The 18,229-nt window shown below is 50.6% G+C and overlaps 1 protein-coding gene across 4 annotated transcripts; it reads left to right on the plus strand.

Annotated features, from left to right (window-relative positions):
- Positions 1-657: 657 nt before the first annotated feature.
- ITPA (inosine triphosphatase) lies at positions 658-10,991 on the plus strand. Of its 4 annotated transcripts, XM_069495599.1 has the most exons (9): positions 658-772; positions 2,708-2,765; positions 2,860-2,924; positions 3,518-3,591; positions 4,769-4,800; positions 6,813-6,928; positions 9,115-9,161; positions 9,516-9,592; positions 10,789-10,940. In XM_069495599.1, the coding sequence occupies exons 1-9, from the start codon at positions 707-709 to the stop codon at positions 10,875-10,877; spliced, it is 624 nt and encodes a 207-aa protein (XP_069351700.1). In that variant the 5' UTR covers positions 658-706; the 3' UTR covers positions 10,878-10,940. The 4 variants fall into 4 exon arrangements, with proteins under 4 accessions (XP_069351700.1, XP_069351699.1, XP_069351702.1 ...); XM_069495598.1 differs by lacking the exon at positions 9,115-9,161 and having other exon boundaries at positions 10,789-10,991; XM_069495600.1 differs by lacking the exon at positions 9,115-9,161 and having other exon boundaries at positions 707-721; positions 10,789-10,991.
- Positions 10,992-18,229: the final 7,238 nt, after the last annotated feature.

Consider the following 18,229-nt stretch of genomic DNA (forward strand, 5'->3'; position numbering starts at 1 on the left):
CAAAGAGCCGGGTAAGCACAGATCCCGCCCCCGCCTTTCTGGTGCAGAGGCAGAGGTGGCCATTCAAGAGCTACTGCCCCAGGGTTCCAGGCAGCAGGCAGAGTGCTGAGTCTCTGGAGAAGGGAGACAGACGACTTGACCAACGGGGTTGTCAGCAGAGGTTCAAGGCCTGTGTCACAGGTGGGTCTGTTGGGGCACTTCCTTCTCCTTGCTGTGTCGGCGATGCAAATTACAGAGAAGAGCGGGCAGGTGAGGAGGGGCTCAGGAAGCGGGGCTGAAGGTGAGGTCAGGATGAAAGTTTGGGAGCCCTTGCCTCGAAGACTGATGTCCGAGGCAGTCACGGAGAGCGCAAACCCCCAGGGCACAGAGCCGCTGTCTGCTCCCCTCGGTGCCCGCATCGCAGAGAGGGGCGGAAGCAGGGGTGGGCGTGGTCTCTTCTGGTCTCGAAGACAGCATCCCTAGGCGGGAGGGGCGCGTCTTTCGTACTAAAAACCTCCAGCCTTGGGAAGCCCCCACCAATTTGGACGCAGGAGGCTGCACAATCTGCGCTAACTCACGCGCCAGAGACGCGTCTCGGTATCTTAATCGGCGCTCCCAGACCCTCAGACCGGAAGCTGAGGCACCCTCTTCCGCCACCAGCCGGAAGTGTCCCTGGACTCAAGGCTAAAGAGCTCCCGGTGGCTCTGCTGGGTAACCGGGGGTTACCATGGCGGCCTCCTTGGCCGGGAAAAAGATCGTGTTTGTCACGGGGAACGCCAAGAAGCTGGAGGAGGTAACGGGAGGGTGTGGGGGGCCGGCCAGGAGGCGGCTGGGAATAGGGTAAAGAGGGAGCTTCCAGGCGGAGGGCAGCACGCGGGAAGAGGCGTGGTGGGAGAACTCTGAGTTCGGCTCGGAAGGATGGGGCGAGACCCCGCTGTGTAGAAGGGCCTGGGGCGCCCCGGGATAGACTAAAGGATGACGGTCTTGACAGATTCCGGCACAGGGCTTGTGAGGTCAGTTGCTGGGGGGGCCAGAGTAGTGGCCGGGGGCGGGCCACTATTGAGCTAGACCCTATACCAGGGCCCCGACACCCTTCTTGGGCTGATCCAGATCCCGCCGCTGGCCCGGGAGTGGCAGCGGCCGGGAAGGGCGTGGGGCGGGGTTCCAAACTCAGCAGTCCACGCCCCACCACGGTCCAGAAATGTCCCAGCCTCTTTCTGCATCTGTGAAATGGAGATGATGTAGACGACTGCTTCACATCGCTATAGAGAGGAGGTGTAAAGGAGGCATTGGATCCGAAGTTTCTGCTATAGGGACTTTGTGGCTAGCAGCCGAGAGGACTGTGGGGGTTGATAGAACGTCTTTGGCTGCAAGTAACAGACACGTAGGGAACTCATGTAAGCCACCACGTGTCTGTTCTAGGAATAGATTGTTATGGTGTCCATAGAACCTGAGGATTCCCTCAGGGGCTGTGCTTTCCTGTCCTTGTAGTTTTCGCTGGATGCTCATCCCTAGACATACTGGGATTTTTCTTCTTTCTCCCCAGCTGGTGGAGAGGGCAGTGAGGCTTCTGCCAGACATCAGCCCCTGCTCAGTTAGCCATAGCCAAGGAAGTCAGGTCATGTGTGGGGAATCAGAGGATGACACCCACTGGATATGTTTGAGGCAGACCAGTCACTTGGGGAAACTTCATTTGTCCCTAGCATAGGGACAGATGGCATTTCTGTGCTAGGACAGGGTGGCCTTCTCAGGAGCCAGAGCCTTGTGCTGATTAAAGGTTTGGGATTCTGAGGCCAGACTAGTCAAGCAGACAGGCAGTGCCACCCTGAACAAAGCCCATGTGGGATGGGGGGCACCAGACCCCAAACTTCTGGCTGAGAACATTGCCTTCTCACATTTAAAGAGGGGGTGGGGGTAGCCATGAGAAAGCTCCTTGGAGAAGACAGACTTGAACTTGGGCTGGAACAGGACATCTTAACTCTTTTCATCCCATGCGATGCCATTGGCAGACTGATGAAGCCTCTGGACCCTTTCTCAGGAAAATAGTTTCAAATGTACAAACTAAAATACTTAGAATTACAAAGGAAATCAACCATATTGGAATACAGTTCTCGAAGTATTACAAATGTTTGTGACCTAGATATATATAATTTATTAATGCATTAAAGGATTCATTCTCATAGTGCATATAATTACCTTAATTTTAAAATAGTGAGGATCATAAATGATATTTTGAGATATTTGCAAAAATTATGAGATAAAACAACATGTTTGATTTTGATAGGTTTAAAAGTCACAGAAACTGCTAATACTATTTTGTTGTTTTTATTCATAATTGAAAAAGGTGCTATGTTTCAGTTAGGGGTTAGTAAAAATAAAGAGGTTTTTTTTTCCCATCCAAGTTTGCAGGCCTTCTGAATTCTGAGTGACCCCTGATAGGGAATTCGTGGCCTTAGAGGATGGATAGGGTTTCTGGGAGCACTGAGAAGAGGGTGTTCTGGATGGGGGGGTTAACACAAGCCGAGATCTGAAGAGGGGTAGAGGAGTAGGAAGATGGAGAGGGCTGGCTTGTTGGAGTGGGACCCTGATAGCTGGGGTGGGGCTCATGGGCCTGACTTGGTAAGCTTTGGGGGCCGGAGAGTAACTGATGAGAAAGGTGGAAGGCAGTTCACGTAATAACGGAGGATTATTAGCAGATGGTGATAAATGTTCTTTCATTTTGGAACAGGTCATTCAGATTCTAGGAGATAAGTTTCCATGCACTTTGGTGGCACAGAAAATTGACCGTATGTCTCCATTTTGTTTTATTTTTAAAAGATGGTTCGTTTGATTTCTCTGTCTCCCTGTGACCTGACTGTGTGTATCTGTTTTCTCGACAAGTGCCGGAGTACCAGGGAGAGCCAGATGATATTTCCATACAGAAGTGTCGGGAGGCGGCTCGCCAGGTGCTTACCCTGCCCTTGTCCGACACTTGCTCCTCTTGTCCAGGTGGCTCGGGCCTGTGCCTGCTGGAGACAGGCAGAGAACAATAGAGTAGGCACAGTTTGTGGTGACTTCCAAGACCTACCCAGATCTATCCAGGCTGGGGGCAGTTAATATTGGCCTTGGAACACTGCCTTCCTTTCCCAACCTTGACTGCATGGTGTCTCTCCCAGACCACCACCATACACAGACTCTCTCCCCTGCCTCCTCCAGTTCTTAAATATGTACATTCCAGCCCTACATTCTCCCCATACACACATCCCCCCCTGCACTCACACCTTTCTGTGGAACTGAGAAGGAGCACGTTGCTTGGGTGTGAATCCCAGTTCTCCCATTGCTATGCCTGGAGCAAGCTTCACAACCTGCCAAAGCTTTGGTGTCCCATCTCTAAAATGAAGATAAGAGATTAGCTGCTCTTGATATGAACCTCTATCTACTGCTGCAGATCTCTGCTGGCTGTGAGCCTGGCCCCAGCCTGGGTGACCTGGGAGTTTAGGGTGGGAACGGAGCCTGCAGCTGGTAATGGGTCTCAGGGCTGCATGTCCTTGTGCTGCAGGTAAAGGGGCCTGTACTGGTGGAGGATACCTGTCTGTGCTTCAACGCCCTCGGAGGGCTTCCTGGCCCCTACATGTAAGTGCCCCCTCTGCCCCCTTGCAGGGCCCCAGGCACAAAACCATCGGAACTGCAAAATGATTGGTTACCTGATATGGCAGGTCATTCACGGTCTTGGCATCAACACCAATGTTTCAGATTGTCCTGAGGAAAGATTAGTGATAGGGGAGAGGCATGCGTTTCTTTTGTAAAGTGTGAGAATGAGATTCTGTAAGTGGAGATGGGAAAGGGGACCCACCCATTTGAGAAGTACATTCATGGGCAGATCACTTTCTTTTTTTTTTTTTTTTTGAGACAGAGTCTCACTCTGTTGCCCAGGCTAGAGTGAGTGCCGTGGCGTCAGCCTAGCTCACAGCAACCTCAAACTCCTGAGCTCGAGCGATCCTCCTGTCTCAGCCTCCCGAGTAGCTGGGACTACAGGCATGCACCACCATGCCCGGCTAATTTTTTCTATATATATTTTTAGCTGTCCATATAATTTCTTTCTATTTTTAGTAGAGATGGGGTCTCGCTCTTGCTCAGGCTGGTCTCGAACTCCTGAGCTCAAACGATCCGCCCACCTCGGCCTCCCAGAGTGCTAGGATTACAGGCGTGAGCCACCGCGCCCGGCCAGATCACTTTCAGGATAGAGAAAATAAGCAAGTTGAAATCTGAAAATTGATTTCCTTAAGACTGTCCAGTGCCCTGGACCCCCTTAGAAGGTCTTTGTGTATCTCTAGGGTACAAATTACCCCAGTGGGAAGACCCCTGCATGGGGTTGGAGGCATAAGTGCTGTTGCTGGGTTTGGGGTATGTAGATCTTTAACTTCTGGGTGACCAATCTGTTTGCTAGGGCAGTTGCATCCTCATACACGTATACTCACAGTGTATATTGTTCCACATCCTCACCAGCACTGAGTATTATGCCTTTTTACCATTTTGCAATTTGAGGAATGTGACGTGTTATCACATGCAGTTTTAATTTGCATTTTCCTAATTACCAGTGAGATCGAAGCCTTCATTTGTTTATTGATTCTTCTGTGCGTTGCCTGTTTGTTTCCATTTCCTTTTTCCTGTTGGATGACTTCTCGCCATTTTTATTTGAGACATTCTCTTTCATTTCTCCTTGGCTACACGTGGGACACATTCCAGGTAAGAAGGTGGTAAGAAGATTCTTCTGCTCCTGGTGTCTGACTCCCCTTTATTTCTCTTACAGAAAGTGGTTTCTGGAGAAGCTAAAGCCTGAAGGTATTATCCCCTTTGTTTCTTCTCTTGGATCTGTTGAGAATGAGAGTCTGGGGATGGTCTAGGGAAGGAGCCCCAACAAGTAATGGAGTCCCAGGTTCTACCTGCACCATGGCACCTCAGTTTCCCCATCTACAATCTGCAGCTCACCCTGTACTCCAGAGAGCATTTGAGATAGGGAGGACTGGATGGGGCAGGGCTGGTGGGAGCTGGGGGGTTGAGGGACAAAGGGACTGTAATTAATTCTGGGTCTCAAGAGGGACTTGGCTCTCCCTAGTGACTGCCTGTGTATGCTTGCCTTAGCTAGGGCCTGCCCTGGGGGTTTGGGGACTGCCCCTCCTGGGCCCCACAGCAATGTATACCCTGTCACACTCAGTTGCAGGCCAAAATGTTCCCCTTTAAGGTGCTCTAAAAACATTTTATAGGCCAGGCACTGTGGCTCATGCCTGTAATCCCAGCACTTTGGGAGGCTGAGGCAGGAGGATTGCTTGAGGCTAGGAGTTCCAGACCAGCCTGGGCAATAAGCGAGACTCTGTCTCTACAAAAAAATAGAAAAATTAGCCAGTCATGGTGGCACACACCTGTAGTCCCAGCTACTTGGGAGGCTGAGGCAGGAGGATCATTTGAGCCTAGGAATTCGATTCTGCAGTGAGCTATGATTGTACCACTGCACTACAGCCTGGGTGTCAGAGTGAGACTCTGTCTCTTAAAAAAAAAAAAAAAAAAAAAACTTATGGAGCATTTCAAACATGTACAATAGTAGAATAATGGCTATAAATATCTACAAGTATTATTTATCAATTAAGAAAAAGATCCACTGGGAGGCCGAGGCGGGCGGATTGTTTGAGCTTGGGAGTTCGAGACGAGCCTGAGCAAGAGTGAGACCCCGTATCTACTAAAAAAATAGAAAGAAATTAGCTGGACAACTAAAAATATATAGAAAAGAAGAAAAAGATCCAACCCATGGAGAAAAAAGAAAAGAAAAAGAAAACGAAGAAAGAAGTTATAAAAAAATTTTTAAAAAAAATTAAAAAACAGAAAGAAAAAGAATAGAATAATGAACCTTATATCCCCATCAACCAGCCTCCAGGATTATCAACACTAAGCCTATTTTGTGACCTCTATAAACCCCCTCTAATTTTTCCTTAGTCCAGTATTTTTCTTTATATATATATATATATATATATATTTTTTTTTTTTTTTTTTGAGACAGAGTCTCACTCTGTTGCCCAGGCTAGAGTGAGTGCTGTGGCGTCAGCCTAGCTCACAGCAACCTCAAACTCCTGAGCTCAAGCAATCCTCCTGTCTCAGCCTCCCGAGTAGCTGGGACTACAGGCATGCACCTATGCCCGGCTAATTTTTTCTATATATATTTTTAGCTGTCCATATAATTTCTTTCTATTTTTAGTAGAGATGGGGTCTCGCTCTTGCTCAGGCTGGTCTCGAACTCCTGAGCTCAAACGATGCGCCCACCTCGGCCTCCCAGAGTGCTAGGATTACAGGCGTGAGCCACCGCGCCCGGCCTCTTAGTCCAGTATTTTTAAAGCAAAGCCCATATATCACATCATCTCTAAGTTCTTCAGCCTCTATTTCTAAAAGATGAAAAATTTAAAAAACCATTAACCAACTAAAATACAATCATTTCTTAATATTACACTGTCTATTTTTTGGATTTTCTTGGTTGTAGCAAAAATGCCTTTACAGTTGGTTAGTGTTGAATCGGGAGTCAAACAAGGGCCACATTGCACTGGCTGATTTTCTGACTTACCAAAGTCCAAAGCCGTGTTTCAGCCTGTGCCAGACGGAAGCGTGGATGCCCAGAGCTTTCAATTTCAAGCTTAGCCCCTGCCTTGGGCTTAGCTCCCTCACAGGAGCCAGGGTGAAACCGTCACTGCCCTCCCCACCCCAAGTTGGAGCCTAATTTCCCCTGTCCCCACCCTTGGTGACCTTCTGGGGGGTAGGTGTGGGAGCTAGGCAGCACAGATGCGCTGAGCCCTCTCTGCACCCACCCGCAGGTCTCCACCAGCTCCTGGCCGGCTTCGAGGACAAGTCAGCCTACGCCCTTTGCACGTTCGCGCTGAGCACCGGGGACCCCAGTGAACCCGTGCGCCTCTTCAGGGGCCGGACCTCGGTGCGTACCCACCTGGGCGCCGTTCCCCCGCGTGTCGCCAGGGGGCGCTGCAGCCGGTGTCTTCTGCTTGGCGGCGGTGGGAAGGGTGTTCTGGGGCCAGAGTTAGTTGCTGAGTGCCAGGCTGGGAGGCGCCCCAGGGGCAGCGCAATTAGGAGTCCTGTCAGTCCGGAAGCCTGTTTGACCCTGGGGCTGGTGTTTCAGGGAAATACTTGGCTAACGGCTCCTGAGGCCTGATAGACCCAGACTGCAAACTGAAGGTGACAACTCCCAAAGCTACCTCTGTAGCCTGACGTCTCCAAGCTCAGCTCTCCTTATCCAGCTGCCAGGGTGCTTGAGTGTCTTGCAGCCTTTCCAGCCTGTCATGTTCATATAGAGTCTTAATCCTTTGCCCAAACACATTCCTTCTCCAGCTGCGGCTCAACACCCCACACCTGCCTAGCAGACCCTTAGGTCCAGCTGCTTTGGTCAGGGTCCAGACCCCCTCCCGGCTGGCCTGCTCCCCCTGTGGCAGGAGTGCGCCTTCTGTCACATTACTCCTTTGCTCTGTCCCTCCTGCTCAGGGTAGAATCCAGAGGTTCCCCTGAGGGCTGCCCATAGATGTTTTGTTTTACCCTGCCTGGTTAGATTTGTTGGTGGTGGTGGTAAAAAACATACAATTTACCATCTTAACCTTTTTTTCCCCATATCCCCTCAAATTGCTTTTTAACCATCTTAACCTTTTTAAAGTGTACAGTAGTGTTAATTATATGTACATTGTTGTGCAACAGATGTCTAGAACATTTTCATTTTGCAGAACTAAAACTATACCCATTGAACAACTCCCCTTCCCCAACCCCAGCCTCTGGCCACCACCATTCTACTTATGGTTTTTAAGAGTTTGACTACTTTAGATATCTCATATAAGTGGAATCATACAATATTTATCTTTTTGTGACTGGTGTATTTCATTTAGTATAATGTTCTCAAGGTTCATCCCTGTTGTAGCATGTGTCAGAATGTCCTGTGGCTTTAAGGCTGAATAATATTGCATTGTATGCATAGGTAGACTACAGTTTCTTTATTCATTTATCTGTTGATGGACATTTAGGTTGCTTCTACTTCTTGGCTATTGTGAATCGTGCTGCAGGGAACATGGGAGTGCAGACATCTCTTCAAGATCCTGTTTTCAGTTCTTTCAGATAAATACCCAGACGTGGCATTGCTGGGTCCTACTGCCTGGTTAAGTTAGTTGTAGTTGTCTTCTACCTTCGCAGAAATGTCCCCCTCTCTTGAAAAATCAGAAGCTTAAACAGCCACAGGTCCAGGTTCCTGCACAGTGACTGAGTAGTAACTGCCCTGCTGGCAGGGCCTGCATCATTGCAGTCCCCATTGTCCCCAGCTTTGGCTCCTTCATGCACTTTGTTACTTGCCCACCCCCACTTTACTGGGGTAGCCTTGTTTCTTCATTTTGTTCTGTTCTCACCTGCGCATGCACAGCCTCAGCCACATCGTCCTTTCAGCAACTCAGATATGCCAAGCCTTTCCCCACGTCAGAACCTTTGCACCAACTGCGTCCTACACCTGGAATGTTCTTCCCCTAGCCCTTTATGTGGCCAAAGTGTCCCCTCTTCACTGTGGCCTTCCCTGAGCTTCCCATCTAAGTCACTCTGTCCTGTTATTCTTGAGCTCAACACCTGTCTGTTTCCTTTAAGGCACTTTGCATTTGATAGTCATTCATTTGCTTACCGGTGTGATGCCTGTTTTGCATGAGAGGTCCATTGTATGAGGGCAAGATGAGGCCTGCTGTGACCCCAGTCCTCAGAACACTGGCCCACTGTAGGTGCTCAAAAAACTTTTATCGCATGGGTGAGGTTCAGAGTTGTTCAGTTACTGGCCTTGGTCACACAGCTCCCCATATTGGAAACAGAATTTGCCTTTGGGTCTAAATGACTTGGCATCTGTGTCGCTAATTCCCATCATCCACCACCTCCCTTGTAGTTTTCAGTGAAAAAATTTTTTTTTTTCTTTGATGGCAACATGACATTTCATGTCACTGGATTACAATTTGTTCTCTTTATAGCATTTTCATTTTGGAATTTGCCTATTACAGCCAGTACTTACTGAGCTCATTTATGTGTCGGTTGCTGTGCTGAGTACTTCCTATTATGGGATTTCATTTCATTGTTAGAGCCTCCCTGTATTTGGAGCAATACTGTAACAGTAGCAGGGATAGGGCTTGTCCCCAAAGTTCAAGGCTCTTAACTAGCTATTAGGAGAAAGTACTTTCTGTCCATTTTCAAAGTCGGCTCATTTTTCTTCAATGAGGTCACAGTTTGTCCAAAGTATAGAGAGGGAGGGTGGCCCCACAGGTGTTGGTGGACCGATCAAGTACAGGGTCCCTCCCTATGAGGGGAGAGGTGCCCCACTCTGCATTTTACTTATGTATTCAGCAAACATTTGCAAGTACCGTGGACTCCTGGAAACTGCACTTTGAGTAAATAGGGTCAGATCAAATTCATAAACTAACCAAACTCAAACTGGCTGCTGCCCTCTTAGCGCGTCTCCTCCACGCCCAGTTATACACCTGTCCTCCTCTTTCCTGTGACAGGGCCACATCGTGGTGCCCCGAGGCTGCCGGGACTTCGGCTGGGACCCCTGCTTTCAGCCTGATGGATACGAGCAGACGTGAGGAGCCCCGATTTCCTCTCCAGGGTGTGGGGTCAGGACAGCTGTGGTCTGGCTCTGGTGGCTGCCCCGCCCAAGTGCAGGCACGCGGATGTGGGTGGGACAGGCTCTGAGGGTGTCATTCTAGCTGGAGGCAGCTCTGCTGGGGTGGACACAAGGAATCTGGGTGGCCCTGTGCTTGGTGTGGAGGAGGCAGCTGGGTGGAGCTGGGAGCGCCGGGTTCTCAGGCTCCAGCTTACCCCAGATAGCTGTGCAACCGGTAGCTGCCCTTCTCTGGCCTTGGCTTGTTACATATAAACATGACGACTTTGTGGGATGATTTTCTGCCTCCCCATCTAGACTGGGAAAATGTTGGCACTTTTGCAGCCTCTGATGGGCACCACATTAAGCCCTCCCAGTACCAGTTCTCAGTACTTCAGACTAATGCCCGCTTATTTACACGGGATGTTATTGGAATGAGGCCTCCCAGGCTGAAGGGTCCCTCGGGGAGTGTGGCCTCCGACCTCACAGTAGCCAGGCAGGGCTGAGGACATTGTGAAACAGCATTGTCCAAGAAGCTCTTTGGTGACAGAACTGTTTTATATCTGCGATATCCAGTTGCGTGGCCACCAGCCACACGTGGCCGTGGAGCACTCGGAATGAGGTTAGGCTGAGGACTGAATTTATTTTTCTTCAGCTGTAATTAATTTAAACAGCCACAGGTGGCCAGCGGCTACTGTATTGGACAGCACAAGTGTGAAGGCCACAGGTGGGTGTGGGATTCTCACGGCACTGGAGTCCTGGCACGGAGGACGGGCCCCTGGCCAGCTGCTCGGGTCCTCCCCTGCCCCGGTGCAGCAGAGGAGATGGCTGTGTTTGCTCTCTCAGGCCCCGCTGCTTCCTGTCAACAGACGACAAAGCTGATCGAACATGCAGCTCATCCCCTGTCCCCAGCTTCCCATGATGTTTTGGGCACACGAGAGAAAGTTTAATATCCCTCCATGCTTATTAATATGGGTTTCTACCTCCAAGGGAATTTAAAACTCTAGCCAATTTTTCAAAACGTAACTGGCTGCCAGGAGCTGGTGTCTCTTGCTCCCCTTTCCTGGGAGCTCCGTGAGCTTTGGGCTTCAGGGATGGGGGGGCTAGAGTGGGGGGTGCACTTCCTCCTTGAATCTGGGATCCCTCTTCTCTGAGCTGCTGCTGTCACCCCTCAGGTACGCAGAGATGCCCAAGGCTGAGAAGAACGCCATCTCCCACCGCTTCCGGGCCCTGCGTGAGCTGCAAGAGTACTTTGGCAGCCTGACCTCTCCTGGGGCTGGACAAGGCCACTCAGGCCCAGGGTCTGGGGAGGGCTAGCCTGGAACCTCCCCCATCAGGCAGGCACCCCTCAAAGTACTGCCTTCAGGGTTCCCCCTTCCTGGGGGTGTCAAGGCAGCCTCACCAACCCTGTCTCAACGAGCAGCTGGCTCTGCTTAGAGGAAGTTTGGGCAGATTGACACCATCCTCTTGCCCTCAAGGATTTAATGATCTCCCTACAGCCTCCAGGCCTGGGAACCTAAAGAGACCTTGGGTGTTAAAACTGGCCTTGGCAGGATTGAGGGTTTGGGAAGTAACCATGCAAACAGCCTGAGATGTTTTTAAAATGCAGCAAATAAAATTTCCAAATGGCTCATGTTTCCAAAATAAACCAGGTATGTCTGTTTTGAACCCTGCCCCAGGCAGGTTCCTGTCCCCTGAGTCCCTTGGCGGGTGCAGGAAACCTTGGAGATGGGGGTGGAGGTGGGGGGGTCAAGGGCAGCACTGAGTGGAAGGTGTCACATGCTGTCGTGAGCTGGAGTATTACATCTCCACTGGCATTCTTTCCTCATTCTTTAAGTCATGGATCACGGGCTGACCTCCCCCTCGCCAAATCCACACTCTCCACCCAGCCATGGGGGCTGCCCCTGTCCAGCCGGCCTCCGTGGTCTTTGCTGGGTCAGGGTGGGCAGTGTGGAATGTCCAGTGCTTTTGCTTCATGCTGTTATACATTTGAGCAGCTAAAATGTTGGTTTATGATTAATGCCAAGTTTTTTTTTTTTAAATAGAGATGGGATCTCGCTCTGTCACTCAGGCTGGATCTCCTGGGCTCAAGTGATCTACCTCCACCTCCCAAGTAGCTGGGATTACAGGTGCAAGCCACCCCTCCAAGCTACTTTATTTTTTTGTTTTTTTTAGAAATGGGGTCTGGCAGTGTTGCCCAGGCTGGTCACGAAGTCCTGGCCTCAAGTGATCCTTCTGCCTTAGCCTCCTAAAGTGCTGGGATTACAGGCATGAGCCACTGCCATGCTGTCCCCAAGTTCATTTTTATGGTGAGTCTCTGACCCCAGTTGGGTTGACATGCCACAGTTTAGTCTGGGGACTAAGGCCTCTCAGGAGGCCCGGCTCAGCTGCCCCAGACCCTTGCTGTGCCCTAGGGAAGCCATTCCCTGGAAGGGACTTTAGGGCCCATGTGACTCCCTTGTGTTTCCTGCAGGTGATCCTCAGGTAAGCAATGGCCAACCCCACGGGAGGTCAGGTCAGGAAGCAGGTGGGGCCGCTTAGCCTGGAGGGAGGGTCACTCCCAGGCTTAATTCTGCGCTCACAAGCAGCTCGAGAGAGTTCCCTGCAATCCCTGTTAGTCCTGGCAAGGTGGCCCAGGGCCTGGATCGAACAGTTCTGAGAACTGTTTTTTCCCCTAAACTGGGGCCGTGGGTGAGGGCAGAACATTCTTTCACTGCCCTCTTGCCACAGTTGGGTGGTTTCCCAGCAGGCCCCGCGCCCCTGCCCCAGCCCCAGCCCCAGCCTCCTGAGTAGGTGGGTGAAGTCTGGCTGGTCCTGAGATGTGCGGTGCTGGAGGCCTGCCTGCTCCTCGCCAGGTGATTCTGGATGCAGCCCCACGTGCAGGGAACACCCCAGCTCCTGGTAAGGGGTCCCCAAAGAAGAATCACGTGCCACCTGGGTGGGGGGGTTGGGGCAGGGCACCCCTCTCTGTTCACTGCACAGCTCCTCCAGAGTTCCGCACGCACAGACACACCTTCTGTTCCCTTTTTTTGACTTTAGCTACCGTGATATTGTGAAATATATATATATATATATTTTTTTTTTTTTTTTTTTTTAGACAGAGTCTTACTCTGTTGCCCGGGCTAGAGTGCCATGCCGTCAGCCTAGCTCACAGCAACCTCAAACTCCTGGGCTCAAGCAATCCTTCTGCTTCAGCCTCCCGAGTAGCTGGGGATTACAGGCATGTGCCATCATGCCCGGCTAATTTTTTCTATATATTTTAGTTGTTCAGCTAATTTCTTTCTATTTTTAGTAGAGATGGGGGGGGTCCTCGCTCTTGCTCAGGCTGGTCTCGAACTCCTGAGCTCAAACGATCCGCCCACCTCGGCCTCCCAGAGTGCTAGGATTACAGGTGTGAGCCACGGTGCCCGGCCATATTGTGGAGTATATATTTGGTCTTTAGCCCCAGTTTCCTGGTAGGCAACTCCAAGTGATGTCTTTGTGTGCTAATGGTTGGCTGACAGCTTTAGGATGGAGGCTGGTCACTGGGAAGACCACGGCAGGGGTAGCAGGCAGCTGGACACGAGGCGGCTTCTGGAGGGTGCTTCCCTTCCCCACACCTCGCCCCACGCATCTCTTCGTCTGTACTTTGTAATATCTGTTATATTAAACCGGTAAATGTGCTTCCTTCTGTTGTGTGAGCCGCTAGCCAATCAGTCAAACCCAAAGGGAGGGTTGCGGGAACCCTAACTTGAAATCGGTTGGTCAGCAGCTCTGGAGACCCAGACTTGCGGCTGGTGGGAAGGAGGGGGTGGCCTTGTGGAACTGAGCCCTCAACCTGTGGCAGCTGAGGCTATCTCCAGGTGGACAGTAGCAGAATTTAATTGGAGGATGCCCAGCTGGCGACTGCTGCAGAACTGATTGATGGCAGGTGAGGTGAGGTCCCCTTATTTGGCCCTAGAAGCCTTCTGTGTTGATTGTTGCCATGTGTGAGAGCAGGGGAGGGAAAACACGGTTTGAGTTGGCTTTTGCACACAGACACAGGGTGAGCGTGCTCGCACCCACCCTCCGCCGTGCACAGGGCTCCCCGGCCCCCGCCCAGCACCACCCGGTGTACCCAGTGTAAGGGGCATCTCATGGCTGGCTTGCGTTTCTGGTTACCAAGGGTTTGAGCATCTCCTGCTGTTACGGCAAGTGTTACAGCGAGGGGTCCCGAGGACAAACCCAGCGGCACACGGAGAGTCGGAGAATCAACGTTTATTTGCTGGCAGGCTCAGAGGGGTCTCGCCACCAAATTCTGAGCCCCGTCTATCTAATTTTTCCCATTTTTATTAAGTTGGGGTGATCCAAGGGGAGGAGGGGTCTCAGGTGACAATGCCTGCCAGGTAATAAGTTTAGTGTCTGTACTAGGCAATAGGATTAGTGTTATGCTGATGTACCAAATGTTAGGTTAGTGATATGTTAATGTGGGTCCTCCGTGAGGGGTGGGGGTCTCAGGCGGCTGCTGTGCCAAGTAATAGATGGGGGTTTTCCTTATCATTCCCCCCTTTGATGCCCTTATATGTCTTATTATAGGGCATCACTTTCCAGGGGGTGATAGCCTCATAAGGCCATTATGTGAGTTGTTCTCCGGGTTATAGTTGTTTTTATAAATTTAATAACTGTGTTGAGTATGTAGGGGCCTACAGTGACAAGGAGAAGAATAGTTATTGGTGGCCCAGCCAGAGGTCGTAGTCATGAAGTCTATTGTCTCAAGTCGAAATCCCAGGTTTGTTTTAATTAGTGGAGGGAATCTAAGTCTTAGTGTAATAAGTCTCAGCGTAGGGTTTTTCTGTCATAGTTGTTAGGGCGAGTGCCCCAACTAGGAGGACTGTAGGGACTGAAGTAAGAGTAGACATCTTATAATGAGCCAATATATCACGGTTAGAGATGCCCTCTGCAGTACAGTCCCATCTTCCAGAGTTACCGAGAAGAGTCCAATCCCCAGTAAAGCCACTACAACCCCAATGAGGGTCAGGGCCAGTGGTCCCATTTATTCCTGTTTAGTCTTGTTTAGTCCCGGGTGTGGCTGTCCTCGTTGGCAGACAGTTAAGTTGGATTTTTAGCGGGTTCCGCTCATCCTGATGTGTAGTCCAGAGATCAGTTTTGTTGTCTGGTTTAGTCTTTTTTACCCAGGAGTGGTGGATTTACAGAGTGATACCTGTAATTTTAATAGCAGTGGGAGTAACTAGTATTACAGTATAGGGACCCTTCCAGGTGGGCTCTAGGGGTATTTTTTTTTTTTTTAGTCCTTTACCCAGATTAGATCTCCAGGTTGGTGGGGGTGGACAGGGTGACCCAGGACAATAGGGTTTTTTTTTTAGGACGGTGTGGTGGATATGGCACATAGTTTTGGCTAAGGCTTGGAGGTGTGTGTTTATATTTAATTTTCTTAGTTGTCTGATGTCTCCCCTTAATCACTTGATGAGTGGGGGAGGTTTACCGAATAGGATTTTAAAGGGTGAATATTTTATGGGCTCTGGTGTGTATCTGACTCTGAACAGGGCTAGGCTTAGCATGTCTATCCAGGTAATTGTGTTTTCTGACATACTTTTGTAGAGTGGTCTTGAGGGTCTGGTTTATGTGTTTTCTTTTTCTTTTTCTTTTTTTTCTTTTTTTTTATTATTATTATTTTTTTTTTTTGAGATAGAGTCTCACTCTGTTGCCCAGGCTAGGGTGAGTGCCGTGGCGTCAGCCTAGCTCACAGCAACCTCAAACTCCTGAACTCAAGCGATCCTCCTGTCTCAGCCTCCCGAGTAGCTGGGACTACAGGCATGTGCCACCATGCCTGGCTAATTTTTTCTATATATATTTTTAGCTGTCCATATAATTTCTTTCTATTTTTAGTAGAGATGGGGTCTCACTCTTGCCCAGGCTGGTCTCGAACTCCTGAGCTCAAACGATCCGCCCACCTCGGCCTCCCAGAGTGCTAGGATTACAGGCGTGAGCCACCGCACCCGGCCTATGTGTTTTATTTTTCTTGAGTTCTGTGGCCTGTAGGCTGTATGTAGTTTTTATTTGATTTTTAGTGTCTTGGTGAGGGTTTGCATGACCTCCACAGTGAAGTTTGGTCCATTGTCACTGTCAAATGAGAGTGGTAGACCATACCGGGGGATGATTTTTTTCAACAGAAACTTTGTCACTTTTCTAGTCTTTTTAGTCTGGGTAGGGACTGTCTCGACCCAGCCTGAGAAGGTGCATATCACTACTAGTAGGTATTTATAGCCCCGACATGGTTTTATTTCTGTGAAATTAACTTTCACAGTTTGAGTCAAAACTCCCAGAGTCACTTGGTTTTTTTGTGCGTATAAACAGGTTAAAGTCTTTGGTGAGGTCTGGTAGCCCTATGTGGGGGCTCTTTTTAGTAAGTCTTTTATTTTTTAGAAAGTCCTTTTTTGACTCTTGGCCCATTTTAATTTTTTGTTTTCAGGCTCGAGTAGGGCCTCATACGGAGGCTGCGCCTTTAAGGAGAACCCTGGAATCTAGATGTGGCAGAATCTTGCCGCGCCAAGGAATTTCTTGAGTTGTCTCTATCTGGTCGGCCTGGGAATTGTACAGATGGTGTGTTTATGTTTATGTCCCAGTGTCTGCCGTCCCTGAGTGATGTGGAAATCGAGGTACTTTACCTGTTGCCTGCAGATCTGTGCCTTTTCCCAGGAGACTTTGTATCCTTTGTCAGTGAGCAGTTGGAGAAGGCACCGGGTCCCCCATCAACAGTCTTCCCTGGTTGGGCTCGCTAGAAGGGGGTCATCGACGTACTGTAGAAGTGTGCAGCGGGTTTCTTCTCGCAGAAAGGAGATGAGGTCAGTGGCTAGGGCCTCCCCGAACAGAGTTGGTGAATTTCTAAATCCCTGTGGTAGTCGCGTCCAGGTGAGCTGGGTTTTCCTTCCAGTCTAAGGATCCTCCCACTCAAAGGCGAACAGGGGCTGACTCTTTGGAGCGAGCTGCGTGCAGAAGAAAATATCTTTTAAGTCCAGGCAGGAGAACCAGGCAGCATCAGGAGGAATGAGGCCTAGGAGGGCGTCTCTCGTCTCCTGGGTCCTCCTTCCCGTGGTGGGCCAGGTTTCTCGGCTGGGTCAGATTTTCCCGAGGACAGCGGCCAGGAGAGCGGCTTTCTGTTTCATTTTCTGGTCCTTCTCTGGACCCCTCTGGCTTCTGGGTGATCAGAGTGACTTTGTTTATGTTGGTTGGTTCTCTGGCTCCCTCCCGGACCCCGAGGAGGAGAGCTTCCCGATACCTTCCGAATGCCTCTTGTCCACTCGGGGAGTTGAAATCCCAATCCGGGTTGGTCTCGGGTGCTGCTCTCAGTGCCCACTGCCCCACGTCCAAGGTCCCTGCTGGAGCCTGGTCCTGGAGTCACCTCCGGGTCCCAGCTATAATCCGGCGTTGTTCTTCCATGTTAAAAAGTGTCAGAAGGAGCTGGTGGCAGTCTTCCCAAGTGGGACGGTGGGTCTGAAAGATGGATTCTAGGAGGCCAATGAGGGCCTGAGGTTTTTCGGAATAAGGCGGGGTGTGGTGCTTCCAGTTCAGAAGGTCGGTGGTGGAGAAGGACTGGTAGTACAGGACTGGCTGCCCTGGCTGAACGGACCCATCGTCTGTAACCTGCATCGGACCTCGCACCTCACGCAGGGGCATCTGGAGGGCTGAAGTTGGGGCCTGAGCTGACCGTAGCCGGCAGGTGATGGGAGTGTCGGCACCTGGTTGGTCTGGAACTGGCGGCCGGGAGACTGATGGTGGCGGGGTTTCTGGCGGATTCGGGGGCACTTCTGGAGGTGTCACAGTAGGGTTGTAGGGGGGTGGTGGTGGCTCCTCTTCAGGAGCTTCCTGATGGATGGGTTTGTACAGTTTGGAGTCTCTGGTCTTTTAGGCCACAAAAATCTTGCTCTGTCCCTTATTAGTACAGAACCGGGCCCAAGGGAGCGGGGTCTGAGTAATTTCTAGCCATGAATCTATGTAAGGGAATTGGTCGGGGTGGCCGGGAGTCCCGGTCAAAACTTTTTAAACTGCTCGTATGGTGGGGAGGTCTAGAGTTCCTGTTGCAGGCCAGTCAACCCCAAATGCTGGCCATTCATGTTTACAGAGGGCCCTAAGTCTGCTGGGACTCAGTGTGACACTGTAATCTTCCATGAAATTTTTCTTAAAGTTCTTTAACATGTATTTAAGGACTGTAGGCTTAGCTTTTACACTACCCACCCTAGACCCCTGAACGGCGTCGCAGTTTAACAGACAAAAGGTGGTGGGGGTTTCTCTCAGGTGTCCGCCTGGCTGTGCCCCCCCAGCAACCCGAGGGAACTTAGGCGCGTCTTGGCGAAGGTGTGCCCGTATAAACCCCGGGCCTGTCGCTCCTTTTAGGGGAGTGAATCACCGTTATGCTGTACGACGCCGCCACAGAACCGCAGGTGAGGACCCACTCAGATTCCGTAGCCGTAGCCGTGGAACCTCATACAGTCACTCTTCACTCACTCACTCAGACAGGCAGAGGTCACACATTCCCACCCTGGGAATTCCCTGCACTCAGGAGGTGATCAAGCTCCTCTTCCGTCGTCTGACGGGCCTGACTCGGACGGGTCCCGGGACTTTACTTGATCCGATGCCTCC

Source organism: Eulemur rufifrons, chromosome 20 (genome assembly GCF_041146395.1).
Source record: "Eulemur rufifrons isolate Redbay chromosome 20, OSU_ERuf_1, whole genome shotgun sequence".
NCBI lineage: Eukaryota > Metazoa > Chordata > Mammalia > Primates > Lemuridae > Eulemur > Eulemur rufifrons.

Coding starts and splice junctions, on each gene's coding strand:
- ITPA (XM_069495598.1), top strand. CDS start 707: ATGGCGGCCTCCTTGGCCGGGAAAAAGATCGTGTTTGTCACGGGGAAC. Junction 773..2,707: donor ACGCCAAGAAGCTGGAGGAG/GTAACGGGAGGG, acceptor ATTTTGGAACAG/GTCATTCAGATTCTAGGAGA. Junction 3,592..4,768: donor GGGCTTCCTGGCCCCTACAT/GTAAGTGCCCCC, acceptor TTTCTCTTACAG/AAAGTGGTTTCTGGAGAAGC.